The sequence below is a fragment of the Myotis lucifugus genome, unplaced genomic scaffold (assembly GCF_000147115.1).
Source record: "Myotis lucifugus unplaced genomic scaffold, Myoluc2.0 scaffold_51, whole genome shotgun sequence".
NCBI classification, from domain to species: Eukaryota; Metazoa; Chordata; class Mammalia; order Chiroptera; family Vespertilionidae; genus Myotis; species Myotis lucifugus.
In genome coordinates this window covers 31,709-58,459 of record NW_005871099.1, presented here as the reverse complement: position 1 = coordinate 58,459, position 26,751 = coordinate 31,709, and the positions used below count along the sequence as shown (strand labels likewise).

The following is a 26,751-nucleotide window of genomic DNA, read 5'->3' as shown; positions in this document are numbered from 1 at the left end:
GGTGACAGGGTCTGACAGGGTCCGTCTACTAAAAACTATGGTGGCAATATTAGGTAACTTTTTTCCTATAAAGTTTTTGTAGGTTCTTGTTGTAACTAATTTAGGATGCGTTTCTATGTTGTATATTCAAGTTACATTATGTGTAACAGATTGTTTTTCTCAGCACAAAATAAAAAGCATCTGTATTAATGTCAAGCTACTGAGAATAAAACCATCACGGTTTTCCAGCATGGTGGGTAGTGGTCTGTTCTTTATAAATCACTCCAAGTAACTTGCATATCTTGACTTCAGACCATTTCTACTTTTAATGTTGGAAGAAACTGTCTAACATCACTTCTCTTCACATCTATACATACTTTGAACAATGAGAGAGAAACATCGATTCAGCTGCCTCCTACACACTCCCTACTGGGGATGTGCCCGCAACCAAGGTACATGCCCTTGACTGGAATTGAACCCGGTACCCCTCACTCCGCAGGCCGACGCTCTATCCACTGAGCCAAACCGGTTAGGGCCATTTCTACTTTTAATGTTGGAAGAAACTGTCTAACATCACTTCTCTTCACGTCTATACAGTTTGAACACAAACTGTTACACTAGAGGGTTGCGAGTAGATCTGGACTTCTTCACTGATCACAATGGTTAGAAAATATCCAGCCATTTCAGTGGCCAGATGACAAGACACATCTTGGTTTCTTTGAGCCACACCTGTACTGCAGCCCAGAATCTGCCCAAGTAGGGTTCCAAGGCAAGAAGGAGGGGCTCCCTATATTCTGAATGCAGAGAAGCAACCTTAATAAGTAGGAAGGAGACTGGGAAAGCATCCTGTCATTTCATTGGAAAATCACTCTCACCATTCATAGCTGAGTCAGGCAATAAAAATGCAGGACATATTATTTCCCAATGCTTTTCCTAAGTCCCAGTAACAATGCTTAGGCACACAGGCTTGTCCCTAAACTTGCCTATTTTACGAACCTAAATAAAGAGCAAACGGGGAAAGTATGGATAAGCTAAAACTGGCTTGTTCTTACCTATTTCTCCTTGTAAGCCTTTTAGCCACAGATCATTTATTACCGTAGAAAAATATACTAAGAACCTAACTACCTGTCAAGTCCTGTGCCAGGTGTCAAGGATAGATATACATTAGCTTTCTGCAACTAAATAACAACTTACCACAAGCCGAGTGGCTAAAAACAATGGAAATTTATCCTCTCGGTGGAGGGAGACAATTTATCCTCTTGGTGGAGGAAAAATAAAAGGGGACATCTGTAATACTTTCAACAATAAAGTTAAATTTTAAAAAATAAGTTTATTCTCTCACAGTTCTGGAGGCCAGAAGTCCAAAATCAAAGCACTGGCAGGGTCTCATCCCTTCAGAAGCTCGAGGGCAGGATCCAGTCCACGCCTCTCCTAGCTTCCGGTGGTTGCCAGCTTCCTTGGCTTGTGGCCTCCATCTTTACATTGCCTCTCTGTCTGTTTTCTCCTCCATTTGTCTCTAACAAGGTCCCTTGTTACTGGATTTAGGGCCCAACTGGATAATCCAGAATGATCACATCTCAATGATATCTGCAAAGGCCCATTCTCAAAATGTGGTAGCATTCCCATGTTCCAGAGATAGGATATTGACATATCTTTTGCGGGGGGGGGGGGGGGTACTCTTCAATAAATGAAAAAAAGAGAGATAAATAAGATGTAGTTCCTGCCTTTAAGAAGCATAGCGACTGGAGAGTATTCTAGTGAGGGAACTATGACTGAGGAAGACAGTGAGAAGAGGAGGAGAATCAAGTACATAAGGGACCGCCTGGCTGGCATGGCTTAGTGGTTTGAGTGTCGACTGTGAACCAGGAGGTCATGGGCATGTGCCCGGGTTGTGGGCTCTAGTGCATGCAGGAGGCAGCCAATCAATGATTCTCTCTCATCATTGATGTTTCTATCTCTCTCTCTCCCCTTTCCTCTCTGAAATCGATAAAAAAATATTTTTTAAAAGAAAGGATATGAGGGACCCACAGGCTAATAACCAGGGCCTGGTTCCTTGAGACATGCTCATACTATTTGCACAACACCCAGGAATAATGAGCAGGTGTGCAAAAGCCAACAGGACTGGCCTTAAAGGAAACAAAATGAGGAGTCAGATGTTAGAGATTCTCTTTTTCCTTCCGAATACATTTGAATCAGCAACTAATCAATCCATCCAAACCGCACCAGATGCTCAAAGACAACAGTGCTCACCAGGCCCTGAATTCTCATATTGAAATAAGAACCTGGATTTTCAGGAGTGAGTGGGGGAGACTGGGGATCGGGTTCAAGGGCACTGGATGGCAAAAAAGACTCCTGCTGTGACTGCAACTGGCAGGAGTGCTAGAACAGTGTGCTCAGAATGAGCAGCTGCTCAAGATAAAGTCAGCCCGCTGATGGAATGTGACAGTCTGAGGCAGGAAATATCAGATAGGTTGTTCAGAGGCACAACTGATGCCTAACACAATCAAATTGGTCAAGGATCTCTTTAAACAAGATAACTAGGCTGTGGGTGAATCTTGAGAAACTGTTTGTGAGAGCTGAGTTTTGATTTCTGGGCACTCTATTTCACGTCCAGCCTGGACACAGAAAATGCACTCACTGACAGCTCTTGTCATTTCTCCTGCCCTGGCACAAGCCTTGTTTCCAATTTCAAAGTGCATCATCTAACATGTGATCCCTAGAAATAATGTTTGAAAAAATATTCAGAGTATACATGGAAAATAGCTGCTATAAAATCTTTTTTACATAAGCCATTTCAAACAAATAGGTTTGGGATTGATTTATTATTATTATTTTTTTACTCCAGTAACATTTCATCCTTCCAAAATATAAAACTGGTTGAGCTGATCCATCTTTGCAAAAACTTCCCGAATTTAAGGAACTCAAGCAGAATGATGTATACCACTCATTAAAAAAATATCAGAACCTAACGGGATGGTCGACTATCATTGGTTTCCCAAGTGTTTACAGTTTCTGAAATGCTCTGTGTCCTTTCTGGTTTAAATATCAATCTATTGTCTTGTCCACTCGGGTTTATCGTGGTAAAATAAAAAGGAGCTAGGCAAGCTGGTTTGCAGACTACACAGAGGACAGATTAAGAGAGTGGCTAAGAAAGAGGGGATTCGGTCTTCAACTCCACACTTCCCCAGGGTAGCCCCCCTTTCCTCACTTACCTGTGGTAATAGGTTTGGCCTCAGAGCTCATCGGCAAAGGCTATTAAGCATGGAGCAGCCAATAAAGGTGAGGCGCCAGGACGATGGAGCACCTGTGGGGATTACAACCACCACAGCTCTACTAACAAACGCCCAAACCCATGAATAAGACGAATATCTCTCCTGTTCTGTGACAGAAAGTTTAGCTTTATGTAATTCCCTCTGGTTTCACTCATTTATTTAACCCAAGCCATCTGAGATGAAGGAAATCTTGCCCCCCTCCAAACCAAATCTACCAGTATCCACAAGATATTTTAGACAAAGCTCTTCTTCCAAGAGTTATGAATAAGATGAGAAAGAAGTACAGCAAATTAAAAGCCTTATTGGGACATTTTGTTCAAGGAAATTGGCGATCTCTCTCTGGACCCACCAATCATTAAAAGAATCCTAAATGTCTTTTGCAGCTCCGTAAGTCTTAAAACACAATTTGGTAAATGTGTGAGGATTGAGGTGTGCCCTGTCTAAATGCAAAGACCCTCTCCAGGGCCGGGGGCTCTAGAATCTGCACTGAAGCTCCAATACCCTCCACTTCCAAATGGTTACTTTAAATGGATCTGTATACAAAATTGAATATTATCTCCAAATCCACTTACCTTAGCAACAAATGTTATATAAACCCCAATGAGAAAAGGTTTTTAAATGAATCTTGCTGGTTTACTCTGAGCCAGTTCACTTGCTTTGGTTTTACCAGTTGCTGACCAATAACCATAACCAAGTCCAAGAACTGTAAAAGGAACTCCGAATCTGAGTATCTGGCTTTGTCTTTAACTGTTGATTAAATCATCTAGGGAGGGTGTTAGGTTATTTTCTTTTTGAACATTTCTAAAGACTTGAGAAATGTTTAAGGTGGTAGCTCCTAAAGGGTAAACAGTTTTGCTTGTGGGTTTTGGTGATCTAAACCAGGGGTCAGCAAACCAGAGCTCGCAGGTCAAATCCTGAGCTAAGAATGCCTCTCGACTTTTAAATAGTTGGGAGAAAAAAATAAAAAGACAACTGATATTGCCCTGGCCAGTGTGGCTCAGTTGGTTGGGTGTTGTCACATGTACTGAGAAGTTGCTGGTTCGATTCCCAGCCATGACACATGCCTGGGTTGTGACTCCATCCCTGGTGGGGAGCCTGCAGGAGTGTGCAGGAGGCAGCCGATCAATGTTGTACTCTCACATCCATGTTTTGTCTCCCTTCCTCTCTCTAAAAAAAAAAAAAAAACCAATAAAATATTCTTTTTAAAAAAGAGGAATGATATTTTATAAGTGACATTTAAATGAAACTCAAATTTCAGTGTACATAAATACTTTTATTGGAATGCAGCCACACCCACTTGTTTACATGTTGTCTGTGGCTGCTTTCATGCTGCAATGGCAGTGAGGAGTTACAATTGAGACCATGTGTCCTGTAAAGCCAAAAATATTTACTATCTGACCTTTAACAGAAAAAGTTTGCTGGCTTCTGACCTAGACAATTACAATAATAATATCAATTGACTTCCAGTTATTTGTCCCCATAATAAAGTTTTATTTCCTTCACTGATGATCCTAAAATGAACACATCTGAAAATGTTAAACTAAGAGAAATAAAATCCAGCAGAGTATAAGCTCTAGCCAATTACTGTGAAGTTCATTTTAACATCCAAGGAGTGAGTTGGATGTTGAGGCTTTTTTATTTTTAAATTTATTCCCCTGGGGACTTTTTCTTTAGGGCAACCTTAATTTACTAGTATGATCTGGGCCTCTACACCTGAGAAAATATTCATGATTACTATAAAATATTTGTGAGGATATTTGAAGTCCTCTGAAGATCTACTCTCCATATCTTTTATGTAAACAGAAAAATGTGAGCAACACACTGACTTTGAACTTGCCAAAGAACTCATCTTCCCACCCTAATTCACAGGAAATTAGTCTCCCATTAGGAATGACTGGGAACCACAGAAAGTAGCATTGATATAGGTTAATGGACAATTGGTCATATTGATTTTGAAGACCATAGTCAATCATAACCCAACACCTGGAGACCCCTGTTGGTAAATGACTGGACCCAAGCATTCTTCCACATAACCATTTAAACACCTTTTCTCCCTGGAAAGAAAATAATGATGAAAGTCTACACAAAAATACTATGAAACATTTTTAATCCTGGAAAGGACTTAATTGCTAGTAACCAAAGAGGGGAAAAGTCAACAAGAATAAAATTCAGTCTTTTAAAACAAGTGAACACATATCAAATTGCTCAACATTGTTAAATGTCATGATATACTTTATCCATAGAAGACATGGTCCCATCGAGTGGAAAACTGATTTAAATATATTTTGACAGAATGCTAAGAGATATTATAGGTGGCAGTTGACTTAATGAAGTATTTAAGGCTTCAAAACCGTGCCTTTTAGAAAAATAAAAAATAACTACTTCTACCACTTCAAGGGGAAAAGAAACAATAAATGTCAATTAAAAGTCATAGAAACATGATTAATTTCTTTAAGCCCTTCAGCATTCTACTGAGCTTTGCAAAGGCAAGACCTAAAACTAAAGTGAATTTTATAGCCAGGGTTGGTCGGAATAGTTTCCTCATACTATTCTTTCTGTCATACTTCTTTAGTGCTTGGAATAAAATGACAAGTATTGGGATCCACAGAAAAAAAAAAAGGAACTCCATTCCAAAAGATGAAACTGAGCTGACAAAATCTATTTAATATCTAAAATTAGAAATAAATAAATTCTTCAATCCCAACTACATTTTCAGAGAGTTCGTTAAAATTTAAGGCATTTTTGACATGTCAGAGATTTTAGTCCAGTGACAGGAGAAGAAAGAAGCTACCTGGGAGCAAATCCCAATTATCTCTATGGCTTGGAACATGCCTGTTGAGCACAGCCGAAGATGAAGAGAGAGTGACAGGTGACTGTGCAGGAACTTCCTGACTCTGTCCAGCTGTACAACTTTGCCCGGGTTCTTCTAAAAGGGTGCGTTTCAAATGTATTTCATTCTTCTGCTTAAATTTTGACCAAAAATGGAGATAGACTCATCAGCACTGTTAGTAAGATAAAAATGAGCAATGCCAAAATAATTTCTTCTTTATAATAAGATTTTTAAAAATTAAACATGAAAAAGGTTTATACTAAGTGATGCCCTCCCTGAATCTCACACCCAACAATAAAATAATGGCAATATGCCCATGAATCCAACAGTAGAGATATACACAAAACACACATTCATTCAACAATAACAGCATCATCCAGTGTTTTACCCACCAGCCAGATAAACACAATTCTTTATTTTTCTCCCACTTTCCACAAAAACAAAGACATAACCTGCTAAATCAAAAGTTACAAATCATACCTTATTGAAAGATGTGGGGCAAAACATTCAACACACCCAGCTCATGTGCCCTGCTTCTCTCAGCCAACCACCAGTCTTTTTAAAAATGTGGGTTAAGATCTATAAAGATTACTGTTAATTGGAAACAAACCAGAGCACCAGATCATCAATGGCCAGGAAAATCCCCTGTCAGTTCTAAAACAAAATTGGTCAAATCCAACTTCAAACTGCTTTCAATAAATAATATTGAAGTCGTGCTAATACTAGTAATCTGTTCATCATAGGAAATATCATAATTATCTGGATCACTTTTGAATAAAAACAACAACACTTATTTCATGACTGTTAATGGTATAACCACATTCTTATGAATACCGTTATAAGCAACTTTCTAAAATTGAATTCCTGCCTTATTGACTTAAAAAAAAAACACACAACTCTGTGAAGTCATAATCCTCTACATCCTGTAGCAGAATGATAACTTTTGATGCTTGACCAAGGGCAAATATCCCACTGCCATTTTCTGGAGACCACAGAATTATTCCAATACCTTTGTACAGTTATCTGTACTTGTACACAAGTCATCCCACCTTCTTCATGATTTTGCAAGGTGATTTGATAAACAGGCCTTCCCACTCATTTTTAAATCATGCTTTGAGCATTACATAAACTGTTTAAGCCATTTGACTTCTATGATAGTGTCACTTGTTTGTATTAATGAAAAGTCAAGGTTTCCTTGCTTTTTTCCCCCTAAATATTCCTTCAAAATCTCTAGTCAAGCTCATCTTACCAGTTCCAACAAGAATGGAATTTCAAAGGCAATTATAAGTTTCTATATAACCCAAGCACATGCTGATTCTTCCTAAAAAATTACTGCTTACTTAGGCTTCTGAAATCAAGAAAGATACCCTATGAAAAAAACAAAAAGTTTATTGTCTTTCTTTGTTCATCATTTTTAATTTTTTAAAAAAAAAGATGTTTCAAGGTCTTGTCAGGAAAATAAATATTGGGGAAAAAATAACTATACTTTTAAAAAGTTTTCAAATCTTCCCTAAAACATAAACAAAGAAATGACAAAAATGGGATCACAATGCATATGCTACCTTCTGCCCTCCATAGCACACTTTTCATGTAGAAGTTATAAATAATAAAAGTTACCCATTAATTATATGGCATGCATCAACAGTGCACTGGTAGGCTTAACCTTGGTTTTCAGTTAGGTGTATATAACTGGAATCTTTCAGTTATGTGTATATACAGATAAATCTGAGACCCAAACCATTTGCTTTCCTATTTTTGGCAAGATACTTGACCATGTGATAAGGCAATCAAACATTTCAACCTCCTTCCCTTTTCAGCAGCATGGCCTTCTCTGTAACATCACCAAAGTGCCAGGTACAAGGGTGGGCTCTAGACTATGGTCCTGTAAAACTAGAGAGCAGGTTTCTTTATTCATCATTCTGAAAGCTGCAGCACAGTCTTTTCATATATTTGGAGATCTTGAGGATTTCAGTTGAACAGATTCAAAATGATCTTCTTTTTCCTATGAAGGAAATATATTAAAACAAAATCAACTCATTAAAATTCCAATAAGATTTTAGGATCTTACATGTCCAGAAGGAAAGTTCTGGCAGTCATTTTAATCTAGGTGCCTGCCACTCATAATTAGGATTTTCACATTTAAATAAGGGTGTCCAATATAAAACAGATAGAAGGCCTGCCCTGAAGGATGTTTTTGATATCCAGAAGATAAGACAGACAATCCAAAATTGGAGCAAACACATGACTGCAATAGATACCAAAAGATGTAGCTGTTATTCTTGTGAATAACCCACTGAGATCTTCCTAAGGGGACATTTGACCTGGGTGCTGAAATAGATGACCTTGCCATGCAAATTGTGGACAAACTAGAACTGACAGAAACTAAATATTCTCAAGATAACATAGGCTAAACATAAGAAAAAGGTTGGCAGAAATAAATAAGGCAAACAAAGACACAGATCATTTGTTTTAGGAAAATATTTTGGGCACATATATGCCAAAAATATTAAAAACAAGTCTTCTTTGATAATAAATCAAAATTTTAACTCAAATATATCACAACTGGTGTTTGTTATATGACACATTCAAAATGTAGCCTGTTATGCTGCCATTTGTGCCAACATGGATGGATCTAGAGAATATCATGCTAAGCAAAATAAGTCAGATGGGAAAAACTCAAAACCATATGATTTCACTCATATGTGGTATATAAATCTGAAAACAACAAATGAATAAACATGAAAAACAAATAAAAACTCATAGACATAGACAACAGTGTGGTGGTTACCAGCGGGAAAGGGAGTGGGGGTTAATAAAGGGTAAAGGTGGCCAAATATATGGTGACAGAAGAATTGACTTTGGGTGGTACACAATACAGTATACCAATGATGTATTACAGAATTATACACTTGAAACCTATATAACTTTATTAACTAATGTCACCTCCAATAAATTTAATAAAAATTATTTTAAAATGTAATCTATTAAAATAAATAATTCTTCTTTAATGGAGAAAAAGAGAAGTAAGAGGTGCAATCTCTCCCAATGTTTTCACCGTTAAAGTCAGAAAAAGCTTTCTGAAGGCTGTTGGAATGAGATAGGGAACTATGCTATTGAAGGGAATAAAGATAAAGAGGAAAATGGTTATTTTTAAAATAAAGGAAATAGGAGGCAGACCAGCCCTAGGTGCAACTGGATGTGTTCTAAAGTAGACGAGTAAAATGAGAAAATAATAGGAAGCTGGCATTGAGTATCTATCAGGAAGAATGAGGTTGCTTTGGTGTTGTCTCTCATTTGAGTGGAGAAGTCCAAGACTTCAGACAAGCTTTAAGGCTACAGGGACAGGGTTATAGAAAAAAATCACAGTGTGCACACCAACCTCCGGCTTTGCCCAGCCTTTGCAGAGATGACAAGTCCCAGGGAAAGCAGACTGCAAATCTCAGCACTTGAACTCACTGTCTCTGTGAGAGTTGCTTGGAGTCTCATGTTAACCAGACTTAATTTTTTAAATAACCATTGGTAATTCAAATATTTTTTAAGTACCCACTGTGTTATACAAGAACAGCACTAGACTTCAGGGATACAAAATGTCTGCCCTCAAGGAGTTCAAAGTATATTACAGGAAAGAGCTTCCAGGTATCGCCATGAACTAGAAAGGAAAGCTGAGATTTTGTGACCTTTCCTTGAGAAGATTTGATTCACATGTTCTGGGGGTGAGGAGAGGAGGAGGAAGGGGGCTGAGAAAAAGACCTGTTTTGATTCCCATAAGAAAACTCGGTGTGGCAATGACTAGTATTTGAGCTCTTACTGCCTCAGATTGGGTTTCAAGGTGGAAGGTCACTGGAGAATGCTAAATTGACCCAAAGGAATCTTGACAGATGAGTACGATCACCCTATCTGGACATTTGTCCTACCTTTTATTTTAAAACAGTGCATTAACTGAGATATTTTGATATTTGAGCAAGAAATAAGGTGGATTCCTTTTTTTAAAAAAAAAAGGCTACAATATGTGAATCAAGCCCAAATCAGCAAAAGAATATGAAATTCAACAAATGGGGTTTAAACAGGTTTGCAGTGGGGGAGGGAAGATAATGTGACGTAGTGCAAGGAGTTCTGCTTGCCCGTTCAAGATGCTGCTGTTACTGCTTCTATGTCCGAATATATAGTAGGAATTGATGGTATATGTTTTTGCTTCCTCGTCTCATAAATGTCAGAGGAGATTCCTTTGGTCCAGAGCAGCCCACATGCGGGATATTCCAGGGGTCCTAACTCCTCTGCCATTTGCAGCAAACGTGTGAGTCAGGATTACAGTCAGTCATTCCATGAGGTGGACAAATACCACTTCTGACGCCCAAAGTTGTCACTATACGAATAATGCCCTGTTGGTGTCAAGTCAGAAAGCTGTCTCAACAGTCTTGCCTGTGTTACCAGACTTCTGCCAGCAGAATCCAGGGATCTGCTAAGTTACGTTCCTTGAGGCTATGCGGGCAGATCCACAGTGCTAAGTCTAGCCAGCACTCAAAGACAAATAAGCAGCACCTCCCTGGACTCTTTGCGGCTGGAGACAGTATGGCGTCGCTTGAGTATTTTACTTGCTCTTTTATATCAGCTGCCCCACAAAGTGGGCCCAAACCAGCAGGCTGTGTTAAGAGCTGCCCAGCAAGCTAAGTCATGCTCTCTACCTTAGTGGCCTCACAATCCTAACGACCACTTTGTGATACAACTCACTATGATTAATGATTCTGCCCATTAGAAACTCTGGCGATGGGAAGCAGGCTTCCTCCAGGGGCATCCTTTGGGGTTTTAGACTCATCACCCCCTTGACATGGTTACTCTTTTAAAAAACAGCGACAAGCTTATTACTGAGCTTCTGTCCAAACGAAATGCCATTTTCATGCACAGTCCCATTCGTGGTGAATCAACAAGGTTGAAAGGGCACATAAGCATCACTTGTCAAGTATAAGTAGTATATTCAAGGATACAGCTGGTCTGGGCCAGACCACCTTCCCATGAAGGAAAATGCCTTAGTGTTAATCTCTCAAAATTTAGCTGATTACTGGGTCTACCATACCCACCAGATGCTCTAACAACAATTTGGTTGCCATTCTCCTTAAATCTGTGGCAAGTGGGATTTTGGGAACTGGTATAATTGCTGATACTCTAGTTAATGCTTCTTCTGTGAGTGCTAAAATGTCCTTGGTCCCTGAATAGGAATCTCATGTCTTCTAAAGTGTTTATGAAACTATGGCAGGCTCACTTGTTAGCTTGAAAGTAGGGTAAAATATCAGTTCATGACAAGCACTTCATATTACTATTCTATAGTAATCGTATCCTTCCTAAACTACCATATTAAGAAAAGAAAAATAGCCCTGGCCAGTATGTCTCAGTGGGTTGGAGAGTTATCCCATATACCAAAAGGCTGCGGGTTCAATTCCTAGTCAGGGCACATACCTAGGTTGCAGGTTCGATCCCTGGCCTGGGTGCATACAGGAGGCAGCCAGTTGATGTTTCTTTTTCTCTCTCTCTCTCTCTCTCTCTCTCTCTCTCTCTCCCCCCCCCTCTCTCTCCCCCTCTCTCTCAAATCAATAAACATATACTTGGGTGAGGATTTTAAAAAAATAAAAAGAAGGAAAGAATTATTAAATAACCATTAGTAGAAGAGGAATATGGCTTATTTATTTTTAAATGATCCTCTATAATAGATTCATGTGGTGAAATTAGGAGTAAAAGGTACTGGTTACTAAAATAAATTCATCTTTTGTCACTTGTCCTTCCTTCTGAAAATCATTTCAAATGCATATTTTCTTCTGTTTGATTCTATTTTTAATCCTGAGTGGATAAACTGGACATTTCTATCTTTTAAGTCAATAGTGAAGAATGTGAATAAAATGTGTTTATAAATAATATTTAAGGCTTCATGTTATCTGTCTGGATATGGTGATCATTTCAAAGCCAACAAATGTGCTGGCATCTGATAAGGTACATTTGCTACCCAGCAGTTTACATAACTTCTATTTTCTCTGCATGAAGCAATCTCGTTATAAAATTTTTTAAAAGAAAAGTATAAATGCACATGAGATCTTTCATTAAAATTTTCTTTTTTAATATTATAATACATTATCTTTGTGAAAATTCAAACATGACAAAAATGTCTTATTCCAAAGACTAAAGACACCCATTAGTTCAAACTGCCAAAAAGCAACTACTGTTAGTAGTTTGTTATGCAAATACTAACATAAATGTACATTTATTAGAAATGTGACAGTCTATGTGTTTTTTTTACTTTATCTTGGATCTACTGACATAGATATTTATATCTTTAATAGCTGCAGGGTTACACAGTATTCCATTACATTGCTAAATGAACATTTCTTATCTAACTCCATACTTATGGTGTTTAAGGTTGTTTCTGCTTGGTTAACCAGCAAAAACAATGCTGCAGTGAATAGTCTTGTATTTATATCCTTTTGTACTTCTAAGAGCATTTTTGTTAGATAAATGCTGACAGAAATATAGACATGCTGACTGACAGGGCTTGCAGGAATGCTACTATTAGGTTACTATGGCCCCTAATTTATAAATGCACAGTATGATCAGGTTAAAATTCTGCTCTCACCTTTGTGGCCAAGGATTTGAGTTTTCCCAGTAGTGACTGCTTATTAGAATATACAACTTCCTCTTCATTATCTTCTCCTTCCATGATAGCACAACTGTCTGCAGCTGGGAGTTCACATTCTTTCGAGTTAGTTGACATTACTAACTTGGAATATTTGTACTCCAATCTAAGTAGTAGTAAATAAATAGATAAAGTGGGGGTTTAATATAAAATAGTACTTTTTTTAAGTGATCACACACAAACTCATTAAGTTGTCTTGTAGTACAGTTGCTCTACCAACAAATTTCCCTCACCTATAGCTATTGCACTATATGTTCTCATTTTTGCACCATCTACACACAAATCTTTTTCAGGGTTTCAGAGGATCAATGCAATACAGTGAACTCTATCATCCTTTTACATGGACTAAATTGTCCAATTATGAATTTTTGAAAAACAAAGAGAAACCTTGAGTTCTAAATGCATTTTCTTAATTTATAAATATTTGGAAGCTAATTTACCATACAGTGTTCCAAAGTTCAGGTCATAAGACTAAGAATACCATATAGGCAATTGATTTGGTCTTTACCATTTCTATCACTCATCCCTTTCTATTAGAAAGCCACAGATATTCCAACTGTCTTGAGGTATTATTATATAGAACCTTCACAGCCCCACTGACACATAAATCATTTTAAAAGAGTCAAATTATGTAATACCGCAATATAAAATCAGGAGTTAGACTCAATATTCAACTCTAGATTCTTGGATTTCTTGAATAAATAAAGCTGCTATCTGCTTATACAATTAGTTTGTTTCTTTGCAAATATCTTCCCACAAGAAACTAAAAAAAAAAAAAAAAAAAAAAAAAAACAAGGAAAGTTGGGGCAAGAATACATCATGTCAGGACAAGAAAAATAGACACAGAAAAAAATGGCTTTCTGATTTCAAACCTGAGTCACCATTTTTGTTTTGTATAAATGGATCAAATTCAATAATCTCTGATTTTCTATGATCTCTATATTGTCAGAATTATAATTACTTCCATTTGCTTTCTTTAAGGCTTTTCTTATAACTCCTTCACTGGAAGAAATTACTTATGTCTCTGAGAGAAACTATTGGATATAATGATTAAGTCTAAAATTTTCACAAAAAAGATCCAATGAGGTTACTTACTTCTGATTCTTTTTCCAAAAATAGCAAGTTAGAGCCACCAGCAAAACAGCTGTGAAAGCTCCCACACCTGCTCCCACTTTTAGCCAAAAATCAACTGTTTCACAGGTTGACAATTTTTTCTCAGGCAAAGAAATTCCTTTAATGCACCATTTTGGTTCATTCCATACATATAAGGTTTCCTTTAAAAACAAAAAACAGAGATGACATAAAAAATAAGATTCAGATGGAGAAGGGCTTTGCTAACCCTTTATTCATGTAGGCATAGAGGATTATTCAGCATTCATCTAGTAGAAGCTCCAGAGATGTAGAAGTTATATAGAAGGTGTAGAAGAGATACAGAGGAGTGTGGATAAGGAAATGAATTAAAATGCAACAGAACCAATTAAAACCATGGATTGTCATATACATGCTAAGGAAGTTGAATAAAAATGACTCCATCTAGACCAGCGGTTCTCAACCTGTGGGTCGCGACCCCTTTGGCGGTCAAACGACCCTTTCACAGAGGTCACCTAAGACCATCCTGCATATCAGATATTTACATTACGATTCATAACAGTAGCAACATTACAGTTATGAAGTAGCAATGAAAATAATTTTACGGTTGGGTCACAACATGAGGAACTGTATTTAAAGGGCCAGAAGGTTGAGAACCACTGATTTAGACACATCCTTTGGCTATTTTCCTCACATTTCTGATATCTCTGACTTCTGATTCATGTTTTTAAATGAACGTTTAGTTGGTTAATATAATTATAATTGGAATGTTTTCCCCTACAGGCCTCTTCCTTGAGCAGGAGAGTAGACCTTGCACCCTGGACATGTAGATACAATTTGAATGTCAGGCTTTGGTGACTGGTGTGGGGGTACACAGATTGCACCCCACTTCCCATGCCTAAATAAGGATGGAATTATTCTGGGTCATCACTACCCAAACGAGGTTTTACTCTGAGCTTCCAAAAGTAGATGACAATTTATTTAAGGCAATGTTTTTCAACCTGCAAATTGCAACCAGTGAGTAATAAAATCAATTATTTTTGGTCTCAACCAGCAATTAGAGAAATAAATAGATCAAATAAAACAGATTAGAAATAAAAACCAGAGCACAGTGCATGGTTCCTAATATATTTCAACATATGCAGTGACCAGTAGCAACATGCATGATGATTATATTCAGTGACATTAGGTGTCATGGGGCATTACATTTTTTGCTCCTGGTGTCTCATTACATTTTCTGGTGTATGCTGGTCACTTTATCAACACCCTGACAGGAGGATAATACCACAATGTTTAATTGGATTTTATATACATGCTCAATTTTTTCAGTTAGTGATTGATGTGCAGAAGAATCATATTTATTTACTTTGAGAAAAAGTTTCAACCAAGTCTAGATAAGAACTTTCAGCATTTTTTTCTAAAAAGGACATTAAAATTAAGAAGTTTTTTCTTGCATGATAACTACAACATTTTCGTTAAACTCAGTATGAGTAAATTACTTTTATAAGAAGGATGAGGTGAGAAATGAAGAGGCATATTCAAGTTGAACTGACACATCTCTAAGTGTAGGTAATGACAATAAAAAGACAAATGTTAACCCTAGTCAGCAAATGTTGACTTCATCTGAAGTGCATTCCAACAGGAAAACAGGCCGTAAAAAGTTTATATGGCTTTATTAAATGTCCAACACCCAGTGAAAAATGGTACCCTCTAATATCTAATGACAGTCCTATAAATAAAGTGCTAAAACTTCAAAATAAAAAAGATCCTTATAAACCCAGTATGCTTAACTTTAAGCTCCTCAAATTGTTAAACAAAACAAAAAAAAATGAAGCTATTGGTAAAATTTCTTAGCCATCTATAACTTCATCATTTTATACATTTCTTAGTCATTTTATCAATTAGGAAGCCTTACGCCTTCACTTGGTCACATGTCATCGGCAAACCTGGAAATACAGCTGAAAAGCTTACTCTTCCAGCATGTAGGAATGTTTTGTGAACAAGGTGAGATAAATTAGATGATAAATTCAAAAACATTCCTCTTAGTGATCACACAGTCCCTCTTCAAATCTTTACTACTATCTGACATTTAGAAGTATTGCTTACACAGCCTTAGAACCTGGTATAGATTTTTGAGATCCAATTTGATAGGAGCACTTTTATCACACGTTGTGCAGCTCTGTGAGTTTATATCAGCTATACGTGGAGGACTTGTCGTGTGTAACTTTAACTTTATACGCATCTGGATTTGGATGTATTTATAGAGTTGGGGAAGTAAAATATAAAATGAAAAATTACAAAGGATGGAGCAGGAACTAGGGCAGAAATATAGTGGAATCATTTAAAAATTAAAAGAAACGTATAGCAATAATCTGTAATCACTGTCATTTTCTATCAAAAGGCTTTGGCATCCAAAGAAATCTACCCTAGCTTGTGGACATAATGGAAAACACAGTGAGAGCTGTCCTTTGTATTGTGTGAAGCTTATGGAAGAGCAGACTTTTTGAAATATTTTATTCAGAGATTGGAGGTAAACCTACCCACGGACTGAATCACACCCATTTGTTTGTTGTTACAATGGAATACACTAAACAAGGTGTATGAGCTTAGAAATGGCATTTATATTTTTTCCAGTTGAACCTTGATCTCATTTGGCAAATATCTTCAAAATTGCATGTTTAACTGATTCTGGTATTTCTCAAATTAAATTGGAATTATGAAGGGGGATCATATATTTCAACATATCAAATACATCAAAAGATATTATTCTTAAGATCAAAACATATATTTAAAAGGATCTCACCACTATCTGTTTCTAATGTTCTTATCACATGTTGAACAGAACTTCTTCAATGAAGACAGTTTGAGATAAAATTAGAGGAACTGTTGTGACCTATCTTAAACTCCCAATCATTACCTTCCAGAATAGAAATATTAAATATTAAAGGATATTTTAATAAAGATAGTTGAGATTTTCAAAACTTGAGTTAAACTTGGTAGCCAAAAAAAAGGGAATGCATCTTAGTTTTTCATTTGCTCTAAAAAAATGATTATAAGATAATAAGTTTATCATGATTTTAGAGAAAAGGTAAAGATGGATTTCCATTGTGAAGCATTAAAAGTATATCATTATTATTACGAGGATTTAAAAGACATCATGTTTTGTGAATCTGAACTTTTCATCCTTACCTACTTAATAATGTTAAAAAAGAAATTGCTCAACAGTCACTCTACGTGAGCAACACTGTCTTTGAATGCTCAGTGTAAAACTTCAGCTACCTCAGCATATGGGAGTTTAGCTTCCACACTTGATTTTAAATGCATATTAATGTCACATTAAGGGAACTATAAGCTTTAGCCATGCTCTCAAATCTGAGTTTCTATGATGTAATCGATGTTAGACTGAAGGACTGTATCTTCAATGACACAGTTTGCTCCTTACCTGAAATCCTCTCTTACAGGCGCCCTCAATCTCATGAAAGTCATGCTCTGTGCACAGAGGGCAAGCTTCGGCACTCTCCCACAGGAAGTAAAATGTACATCCATCACAGGTGCCTGCTGGACACTTGCTGAAATAAAAATTTTTTAAAAAGACAGTTTTTGTATCACATTCAATCAAGTCTAATCAACACCTGAGTGTGGACTGCATACTGGGAAGTAATGCGTGGATACCAAGAAAACATACATTTAAAAAAATAATCTATAGGAGAGAAAACGACAATGAGATTCCACTTTGCACCTACTAGGATGGCTAGAATCACAAGGACAGAGAATAACAAGTGTTGCAAGGATGTGGGGAAACTGGGACTTTCACACACTGGCAAAGCGGTGAGGGTGCTTTGGAAGAATCTGGCAGTTCTTCAGACAACTACACAGAAAGTTGCCACAATTCCAATTCTAGGTAAATACCCAAGAGAAATGAAAACATTTTCACAGAAAAACTTGTACATGATTATTCATAACAGCCAAAATGTGGAAACCACCCAGATGTCCCTCAACATTAAGATGGTGAATGGATAAACAAAATGTGGTATATCCATACAACGGACTATTACTCAGCCATAAAAATGAATACAGTACTAATGCATGCCCCAAATTAGACGAACCTCAAAAACATTATGCTAAGTACAAGAAACCAATAAAAAATTCCATGTGTCATGTGTTGTTATTCATGTCAAAGTCCATAACAGGGAAATTTATAAATGCAAAGTAGGTTAGTAGTTGCTTAGGCTGGGAAGGGGGCTGGGGTTTAGGGAGCTGATTAAGGGTATGATGCTTCAATTTAAGGAAATAAGAAAGATCTAAAATTAACTACAGTGATGTTTGCACATACCCAAATATATAATAACCATTGAATTGTATGCCTTGAATGAGTGAATTGTAATGGTATGTGAATATATCTCTATTGAGCTGTTTTTAAAAAAATTAAAGGAGAGAAAGGCACAGGTAACGACAAAAAATAAATAAAAAGCTCGGGGAAGGTTTCTTGGTGGAAGTTATATCTAAACCAAATCTAGAATATTCTAGAATAGAAGTTAGCCAGAATAGAGGGAAGAAAACAAGGGAATTCATGCCAAAGGGATGAAATGGCAGGTGAAGTGAGAGGAAATTGCAAGCAGGTCATTGTGGCTGGAGTTCCAAGAGCGAGGCAGTGAGTGAGCAGTGGGCAACCAGGTGTGCCCTGGGTGGTAACCAGAGGTTGCAATTTCTTTTTCTTTTCTTTTTTTATTTCAGAGAGGAAGGGAGAGGGAGAGAGAGGCAGAAACATCAATGATGAGAGAGAATCATTGATCAGCTGCCCAGGAGGTTGTGATTTCTGTTTAAGGTGATGTATGTGGGCAAGATGCTTTAGGGGACAGAATGATACACAGGACCGTGGTCCACAGAAGGTGGGAAAAGACATGAAAACAAAATTGTCTAAAGTGAAAAAACACACAAAACCACCATCGGGTCAATCCATAGCTAATGCTTTTTGCAATCTTGGGTTTCCTCGACCTGATGACGACTTCCTTCGAGATGTGGTTACAGTCATCACTCGGAAAAGAAGGATGAAGTTTAGACGGGTGCAAACTTAGACACAGTGCAACCACCAGGCAGGAATTGAATGGAGACTTTTTGAAACTCTGCTCTCTGATGCAGTGGGCCTATTAGTGTCAACTGGCCACTTCCATTTTAGGGGCAGATAAACACAGCATGGCTCAAAAATTAACCTGCCGCTACTGTGTAGAGATTACTGAAGGAAGAAGGTATTTGGGAAAATTCTAGTAGGAATGACTGTTTATGAATTTGTAAAACTAGAGAAATATTGTTCCCTTCATTTGTCTACTACACCCCACTTAAGCTCTTCAGCCTTAACTGGTGCTGAGTACAGGTGTCCTGAAACATTTAAAAGCAAAAAGATAGATACACAGTAATAGGGAGAATAAAAAGAAAAACATCCTTTCAAGGTTTAACTTCAAATGCCAAAACTGTAATTTTCAATCTACCAAAAAGGTAACATTTCACACTCTTAATTAAATATATCATGTTACCTAGAATATGAACACACAAAAATTCTATATGCCTAAAAATTGACTGCATTTTACCTACCTATCTTTCCAAAGTGCCTGTGTGCTGCAGCCTAAGGGAACATGGGCGGAATGTAAACTACATGCTTCAGAAACAGAGGCCCGCTATTGTCAGAGCGAAGAACAATGGTGAACAGTGATTCTTTGGGAAAATGGCTTCCCTCTTAATTTCTCGGTGTGTAAAAAGGGATTAATACATATATCCAGACTAATAAAAAATGTTTTTTAAAAGGTAAGTGCAATAGATAAACACTATGTCAATTTTAAACATTCTTCCTAATGCCCACCTTCCAGATCAGTAAAAGCAACTCAAAATTGTTCTTTTGGAAAAAAATGGGTAACCAATTAGAAAAATTCTTCAAGAATACATTGATTATTTTCTTAACAATGACTTGCAATTTTAAAAATAAAGACACTTATGATTATTTAGCAAATATTACCAGCATGCTTTCTTGCTCGAATCTGGCCTCCCCAAATTGTTTTCTATTTTACATTTCCAACACATAGAAGTTTTAAAGGGGGGGGTGGGGGGGGGACTGTTTATCTTCAGAAAATAAAAGAGTAGGCCTGCTAAAGTTTGAGGGGGAAAAAACTCAAATCACAAAGAAAAAGGGAAAATTAATCAAAGTTGCAAAAGGCCCTGGAGAGAAGGCTTGGCTTACAATTCCAACTGAACTTTCATGTGATTGTGTTTTTCATAAGTGACTCAACACCCCTCCTACCATATCATTTTTTGTAATTTGTCAAAAGCAGAATGTCTGCTATACTGCTTTCACAGGGTGGTTATAAAGGATAAAATGAAAGAACAATTTGGAAAAGTCTAAAGCACTTCAAAATATAAAACACTATTAATAATGCACATCACTTTCTAAAGAACTGCAGAGCTACAGGAACAGAAAAAAAAAAATCAAGACATTGAAGTACTTTGTAAGCTGCCATTTGGTGTCAAAATACTACAATGATTCAGTGCATTGCCTTGGTAGATTTCACTTTTTCAAAGAAATTCTTAGGTTAAAAGCAGTTTAATTTAGAATCAATTCTTTAATTCTTTTAACCCAATGAATCATTTAAAGTGTGGAATATTCAAATTCAGTTCTTTGTTATAAATATAAGTTTCACAGTTTGAATCAAGCCTTTCCTGTGAAACAAGGATGTATGAAGCAGTAACAATTTTGATGGTTCTTATACAGAAAATGAAAATAAATTTTAAAAAAGAAGAAGAAGAAGAAGAAGAAGAAGAAGAAGAAGAAGAAGAAGAAGAAGAAGAAGAAGCCGCCGCCGCTGCCGCCGCCCAGCCAGAATGTCTCAGTTGGTTGGGCATTGTCCAGTGCACTGAAAGGTTGCTGGTTCGATTCCAGGTCAGGGCACATACTTGGGTTGCAGGTTTGATCCCTGGTTGGGGCACTTAGGAGTATGAAAGGCAACCAACTGATGTTTCTCTCCCACATCAATGTTTCTCTCTCTCTCTCTCTCTCTCTCTCTCTCTCTCTCTCTCTTCTCCCCTTACCTCTCTCTAAGTAGGTCCTCAGGTTGAGGATTTTAAAAAATGAATGGAAAAAAAAGATGCAAGAGAAAAAATATTTTTCTCCTACTAAGAGAAAAACAAAAAGTGAATACTAAGATAAACACTTTATTGCTAAATATATGAAATACTTTTCCATTTGAAGACCTGAGTTACCACTATCTCCACCTTCTACCCCCATCTTTCTAGAGGTATCACTAATTGTGCTTCTTTTATAACTTTTGGTCCATGCAATCCCCATAGAAACCAGTGAGTAAATGTTTAGAGACAGGACTAGGGCATGGATCGCTGGAGCATACAAGACTAGAGCTGTACAGGATGAACAGGTGTGCTGTGAATTCTAGGCACAGAGACCATCTTATATTCAAAGGACAACCAGGTGAATCTTGATTTGGTTTTATTGATAAGTGAGGAAGAAATTTCCCTGTTTATTTTGCTTTGGGGATTGCCTTACCAACCAGGATGGCACTGGCAACATGTAAGAATTCAGATGAATCTCTTTTGGGCAGTTATGTCTTAGATTTTAAAGTGGAATATATTTCCTGGGACATAACAGTACTGAGCTATGAGTTATTAGTGTCCTCTTTTAAATGAATCATTGTACTTACAGAAGAATCTCCTTGGTTCATATTATGAATTCATGCAGACAGATCTTGTTTTCTTTGGAACTATGATGACCTAACACTCAGCCTCCCATTAATTGTTTGGATAGTTGGTGAAGCAGTGTCAAATTGTTTTGCCTAAGCTTCGTTCAAAATCCAAAGTTAAACAAATTCATCTACCTTGTCAGTACATTTCTGATCCTTTCTGGAGTTAGTCCCAGAAACTGGGGGGAATGGCCACAGTCTTGTGTGCCTAGAACATTTCTTGTTTGATGTTAGGGCACTAATGTTGCTAAACTTCTTTCAGGTGGGGCTTTGGTGGGTTTCTTAAGATTTCCAGTAGCCAGAAGACTTTGGAGCCAGAAGACTGACATCCTCTGGGATGGGTGAGGCTCTAGTCTTGCCTTGTCATTGGCAGAAACCCATCTTGGCAGGGTCCAGACAATGCTGTTGCATCGTGCTCCAATTTCATCTGCCCTAAGGCTGAAGAGCATAAATCGCTTTTGACTGGGTTTGAATGTAAGACAGTTTGACCCACAGCTCTTATATTCAGGGATAGAAAATTCTACCAGTCTCCTGCAAAAGCCTTCTTTTCTAAAGATTACCCTGGGGTAATAACCAAAAGTCAGCATCTGATCAAGACCTGGACCAACTACATTAACTGACATCCCCTAGTCCTTTTTATCTATAGACTCTATATGTGAAATAAATGCCTGTCAAAGCTTTACAACCTTATTTAAAAATTGATCTTGAAGTGTTATGACTGTTCTGTGATATTTTAATATACATGTCTTATGATTACTGATTAATGTCTGGATTGTATCACTTTAATAATTCTGTATGAGAGCATTTCCATTTCTTGATCAGAATGGGTTTTAGATGTTTTTGTTTATGCACATAATGCTTTTATATGTGTCCTTACTTTTTAATGTTATACGACCATACTTGGTTTTAATCTTTTCAATTCTATTACCTTTTTTACTTAACTTATACAGATTTAGATATCTATTACTTGTCCATAAATAGTGCAGAGGAAAAAGAACACAAGGAACTCACTAAACCAATCATTATTCTCTTGCTCTTAACAATTTAAAATAGATAGACTTTGGGCTTTAACAGTCCTTCCCCAAAGACCAAAGAAAAACACTAGACTAGCATCCAATAACTTTGACAGACCCTGAATCAGGGCCTGTGGGATGAACCCTGGCACACTGAACACTGAACACTATCAGGGCAGGACTCTGAAACGTCCCTTTTCTGAGAGACAGTATTCCCGGAGGCTACCCCTACAATGAAGATGAATTTGGAATTTGAAGGAGGTTTTGGCAAAATAATTTGAGGCTGATATATAAACTACCCAAGCAGTTAAATATGGTTGTAAGTGTTGAGAGAGCGAGGATGCTGATTTTCCCTCTAACTCACATTAATAAAGAAGACTGTATTTGAGGAAAGTTGACTCATTAAAGGAAGGCGCCCATAACATGCAGATCAGTTGAGTTATCCCTGGGTAAATGTGATATTTGCTCTGCTTAGCATGCTTCGTTGCAAATCTTTACCATAAGGACGTGGAAGGAGGGAAATAAAGAGATGAAAACAGGATGGCACGAAAAGAGCAACAAACACGGTCAGGAAATCAGTCCGTCCTGACTGTGCCACTTGATAGCTACACAATGTGGGTCTTCCCCGTTTCCCACTGTGAATGGCAAATGGGTTTTGACTTAAGGATCTGTAATGTGCTATGACATTTCGATTATCCAAGTAAAACTGGTTCCCTCTGTCTGTTTTCTAATAAGGCTCTTTTATAACCTTTTCACTGAAAGACATCTCTCGTTTTCGAAAGCACTTTGGACACAGTGGGTAGGTCCAATTATTCCTAATGAAAGGAGAACCTTCAATTCCTCTAACCACCTGGAGTCATGATTAGAGGTTTGGAAAGCCTTTCAGACAGAGGCTGGAGGGGCATCTATTTAGGGATATTAGTGGCCTATTGTGTTAGCAATTTATTCTTTGGCCAAGGTACAAGCTGCACTAGATAATCTCAAACGTCCACTCCAGCTCTCAGATTTCGTCTAGCACAGACATCATGCTGCTAAGTTTTTATCTAAAATGTCTCACACCCTCCAGACACTTTGTGGAATTAGAAACCAACTGCATTTGCCAAACCAAACAGACAGGCTGGTGATTCAACTGCAGATTAGCAGGCGGTCCCGATAATTTGCTGCTCTCTCTAAATTCTCCATGAGCTACGCAGAGAGCACACATTTCTCCTTTTCTCCTGCCTCGTTCACTATCTGTTAAGACAGTCTCATTTTCTCAGGGCTGGGGGGTCTTGTGACATTTTCCCAGGTTACCAAGACACAGTGCTACCGGGGGTGGGGGCGGAGGGGGGTAGCATCCTTTTCTATCTGTCAGCCTCCCTTCTGAGAATACTTGATCAGTGTGAAAGACTTCTCAAGTCAATTGCCTGCTTAGCACCTTCCTCTCTCTCCTGGAGAATTTAAAGTACCCACCCTCTAGAAATGCAAATTAAGTCCTCTTCAAAAGTAGTTTAAGTATCTGGCTTTGTAAACATTTCTTTACCATTAGGAGGAAATCGCAAATCTTTATTGGCCTTGATGCTAAAGAAAATTCTAATTTTCTCAGAACAAGCTTCTGCTTCTCCTGCTCTGATCCCAGAGCTCCCCCTTGTGCCCTGATGAGAAACTGACTCAAGAAAGAGCTAAAGGTCAGCACATTTAGATTGTGGGGTTCAGGCAGTTCCCCAGGGCAGCAGTTCTCAAACTTCAGTGAGCATCACAATTATAAACCCACCCTGTAAATCATGACATTGAAAACTAGCTTTTCAGAAACGAAAATGCAGAAAAAAATTTGAGAATCTGTCTCAGAAAAAAAAAAGATCTCTACAACATGGATTAAGACCAGTGTTTCTCAAATTTTGATATGTATCAGAATTGCCTTGTGTTTTTAAAGACATTCCTATGCTGAACACTCAGAGATTCTTTACATGTTTGGGACGGTCTAGAAAATGGTTTTAAAACAGACACCCCAAGGGGTTCGGCTGCAGGGGATCTTAAGAAACCCTTGAAAAGACAGTTAAGGTTCCTAAGTAGGAAAACATACTAGAGGTCAAAGCAGAAACTTAACATCTCCTCTCCTCACAACAACAAAAAATTTCCCTCTCCTCACAACAACAAAAAAAGTCACTTAATATCATGAGATTATTTTTCATTATTTTTAAAAACTCAAAACCTATTTCAGGATAGTTAAAGAGAGATATTTTCTAAAGGATAGACTAGTCTTTTAGCAACGTTATCTGCTCGATTCAGAGATCTGGAGGAGGCTTCACAAGTCATCCATATAGACTCCTAGAGGCTAGACCCAAGGAGGCTAGTTGCTAGGTCCAAAAAGGACCTCAGAGGTGCTAAAGAGAATGAGCAATCTGCACTCAAAGCCACATGGCAGGGCATCGGACAACAGTTAAAGAATCTCTGATCTGCTGCCTGGACCTTAGCATGGACGCTAGCCCAGGGATCTCCCACTATGTGATACTTATAATACTTGGGAGGACCAGAATGAGTCATCCCAAGATATGCCTCTGTGATATGCAGATTACCCTGTAAGCTAAAGGCACTTTTAGCTTCAGGCTCAAGATAAACTTTGGCCCCTCCCTTTACTATCTATAGGGCAGGGCACACTTCTATTTACTGAAAGTCTGTTCTGATGGTCCTGCAATGACCCTTTGAAGACCCCAGGGTGCATTACCTCATCCCTCGCTCAGGATGTCTTGTACCTCAACCCCCCTCTCTATCTCTGAATCTCTCCTGTATGTGGGGTTTCAGACGTACATATGTATGTATTGAATTTGGTTATTTTCTCCTGCTAATCTGCCTCAAGTCCGTTTCATTATTAGTCCAACCTGAAGACACTTGAGGGCAGAGCAAAGTTTGTTCCTCCCCCACAATGCCCTTGAGCAGTAAGCTCCCTCTGTTTATTCCACTGATTGATATCTATTACCTTTTATTATGTATTTTCATCACATTCTTCTCTCAGAAAAGGTGAAAAGAAAAATTAAGTCATAGATCTATAAGAACCAGAGAAACACAATTGGTAAGAGGTGAATGCTAGAATGCCTTTATGCCCAGAAATAAGCCTCAAATACTGTTAACCACTGTAATTATTTTCAAAATGCCCAAGTAATTGAAACAATGCTTAGACCACTGACTTCCAATCCTGATGTAACGTAAGCAGGATAACTTAAGATCTCTCAAGGGCTACTGTGAAACTATCAAAAATAAAATTAAGTAAATTATTTTCTTTAAAAAACATAAACTTTGATAGTTTGATAAAGGGAAATTTGCAAACTACAATCCAAAGGTACCATAACCCTAAAAAGATTAGGATAAATAATATACATAATGAACAATGAATAACTGTGAAGAACAGAAATCAGGAGACATTTAAGTGTCACTCTTGCATGAAAGCAATCTTTATTTAAATCATCGGTTCTCAACCTGTGGGTCGCGACCCCTTTGGTGGTCGAACGACCCTTTCACAGAGGTCATCTAAGACCATCCTGCATATCAGATATTTACATTACGATTCATAACAGTAGCAACATTACAGTTATGAAGTAGCAACAAAAATAATTTTATGGTTGGGTCACAACATGAGGAACTGTATTTAAAGGGCCAGAAGTTCAGAACCACTGATTTAAACTGACAGTTCTTCTGAGTCTATGAAATTGCTTCCTTTCTCCTAGTGTTCCTACGCAAAGTGGATGTATGAAACAGATCGAGAATGTGGACAGCTGTTGCCTCAATGCCAATCAGTTAAATAAACAGTATCATGTAGTCTCTAGGTCACACTCTGCCTTGGTGATTTTGCCACCATTAATCAGAAAACTCAAGAGTTAGAAATGGATCATACAAATTATCCACCCTGGCCCCATCCCCTTGAGAAGGAAACTGATCTTGCAAGGCGTGTCAGGCCATAAAAACTGTGAACAATGCACTGCCCTGGGGCGGGGAGTGGGGGTGGGGAAGGTCATTATCGCTGGCCCTAGGACAGGTCATCGGACATGGCCTGGGACTCCCAACACCTGGGGGCCTTCCTGTAAGCCCACGAAAGGGGCGGAACCATATCTGCAGACAAGACCCCAGAAGGTATAAAAAGGAAGCTCTGCGTGGTTCTTCACTCTGATTTTGGAAATAATTC

At 37.8% G+C, this 26,751-nt stretch overlaps 1 protein-coding gene across 1 annotated transcript in view; it reads right to left on the bottom strand.

The window, feature by feature from the left end:
* Window positions 1–7,913: 7,913 nt before the first annotated feature.
* Window positions 7,914–26,751, bottom strand: part of LOC102422167 (UPF0577 protein KIAA1324-like) — a 49,296-nt gene continuing 30,458 nt past the window's right edge. The window contains exons 12-15 of the mRNA XM_023753810.1: window positions 17,289–17,415; window positions 13,853–14,031; window positions 12,698–12,863; window positions 7,914–8,083 (exon numbers count right to left, since the gene is read on the bottom strand). Coding sequence (XP_023609578.1) covers window positions 8,024–8,083; window positions 12,698–12,863; window positions 13,853–14,031; window positions 17,289–17,415 — 532 coding nt within the window. The 3' untranslated portion in view covers window positions 7,914–8,023. The remainder of the gene's footprint in view (window positions 8,084–12,697; window positions 12,864–13,852; window positions 14,032–17,288; window positions 17,416–26,751) is intronic.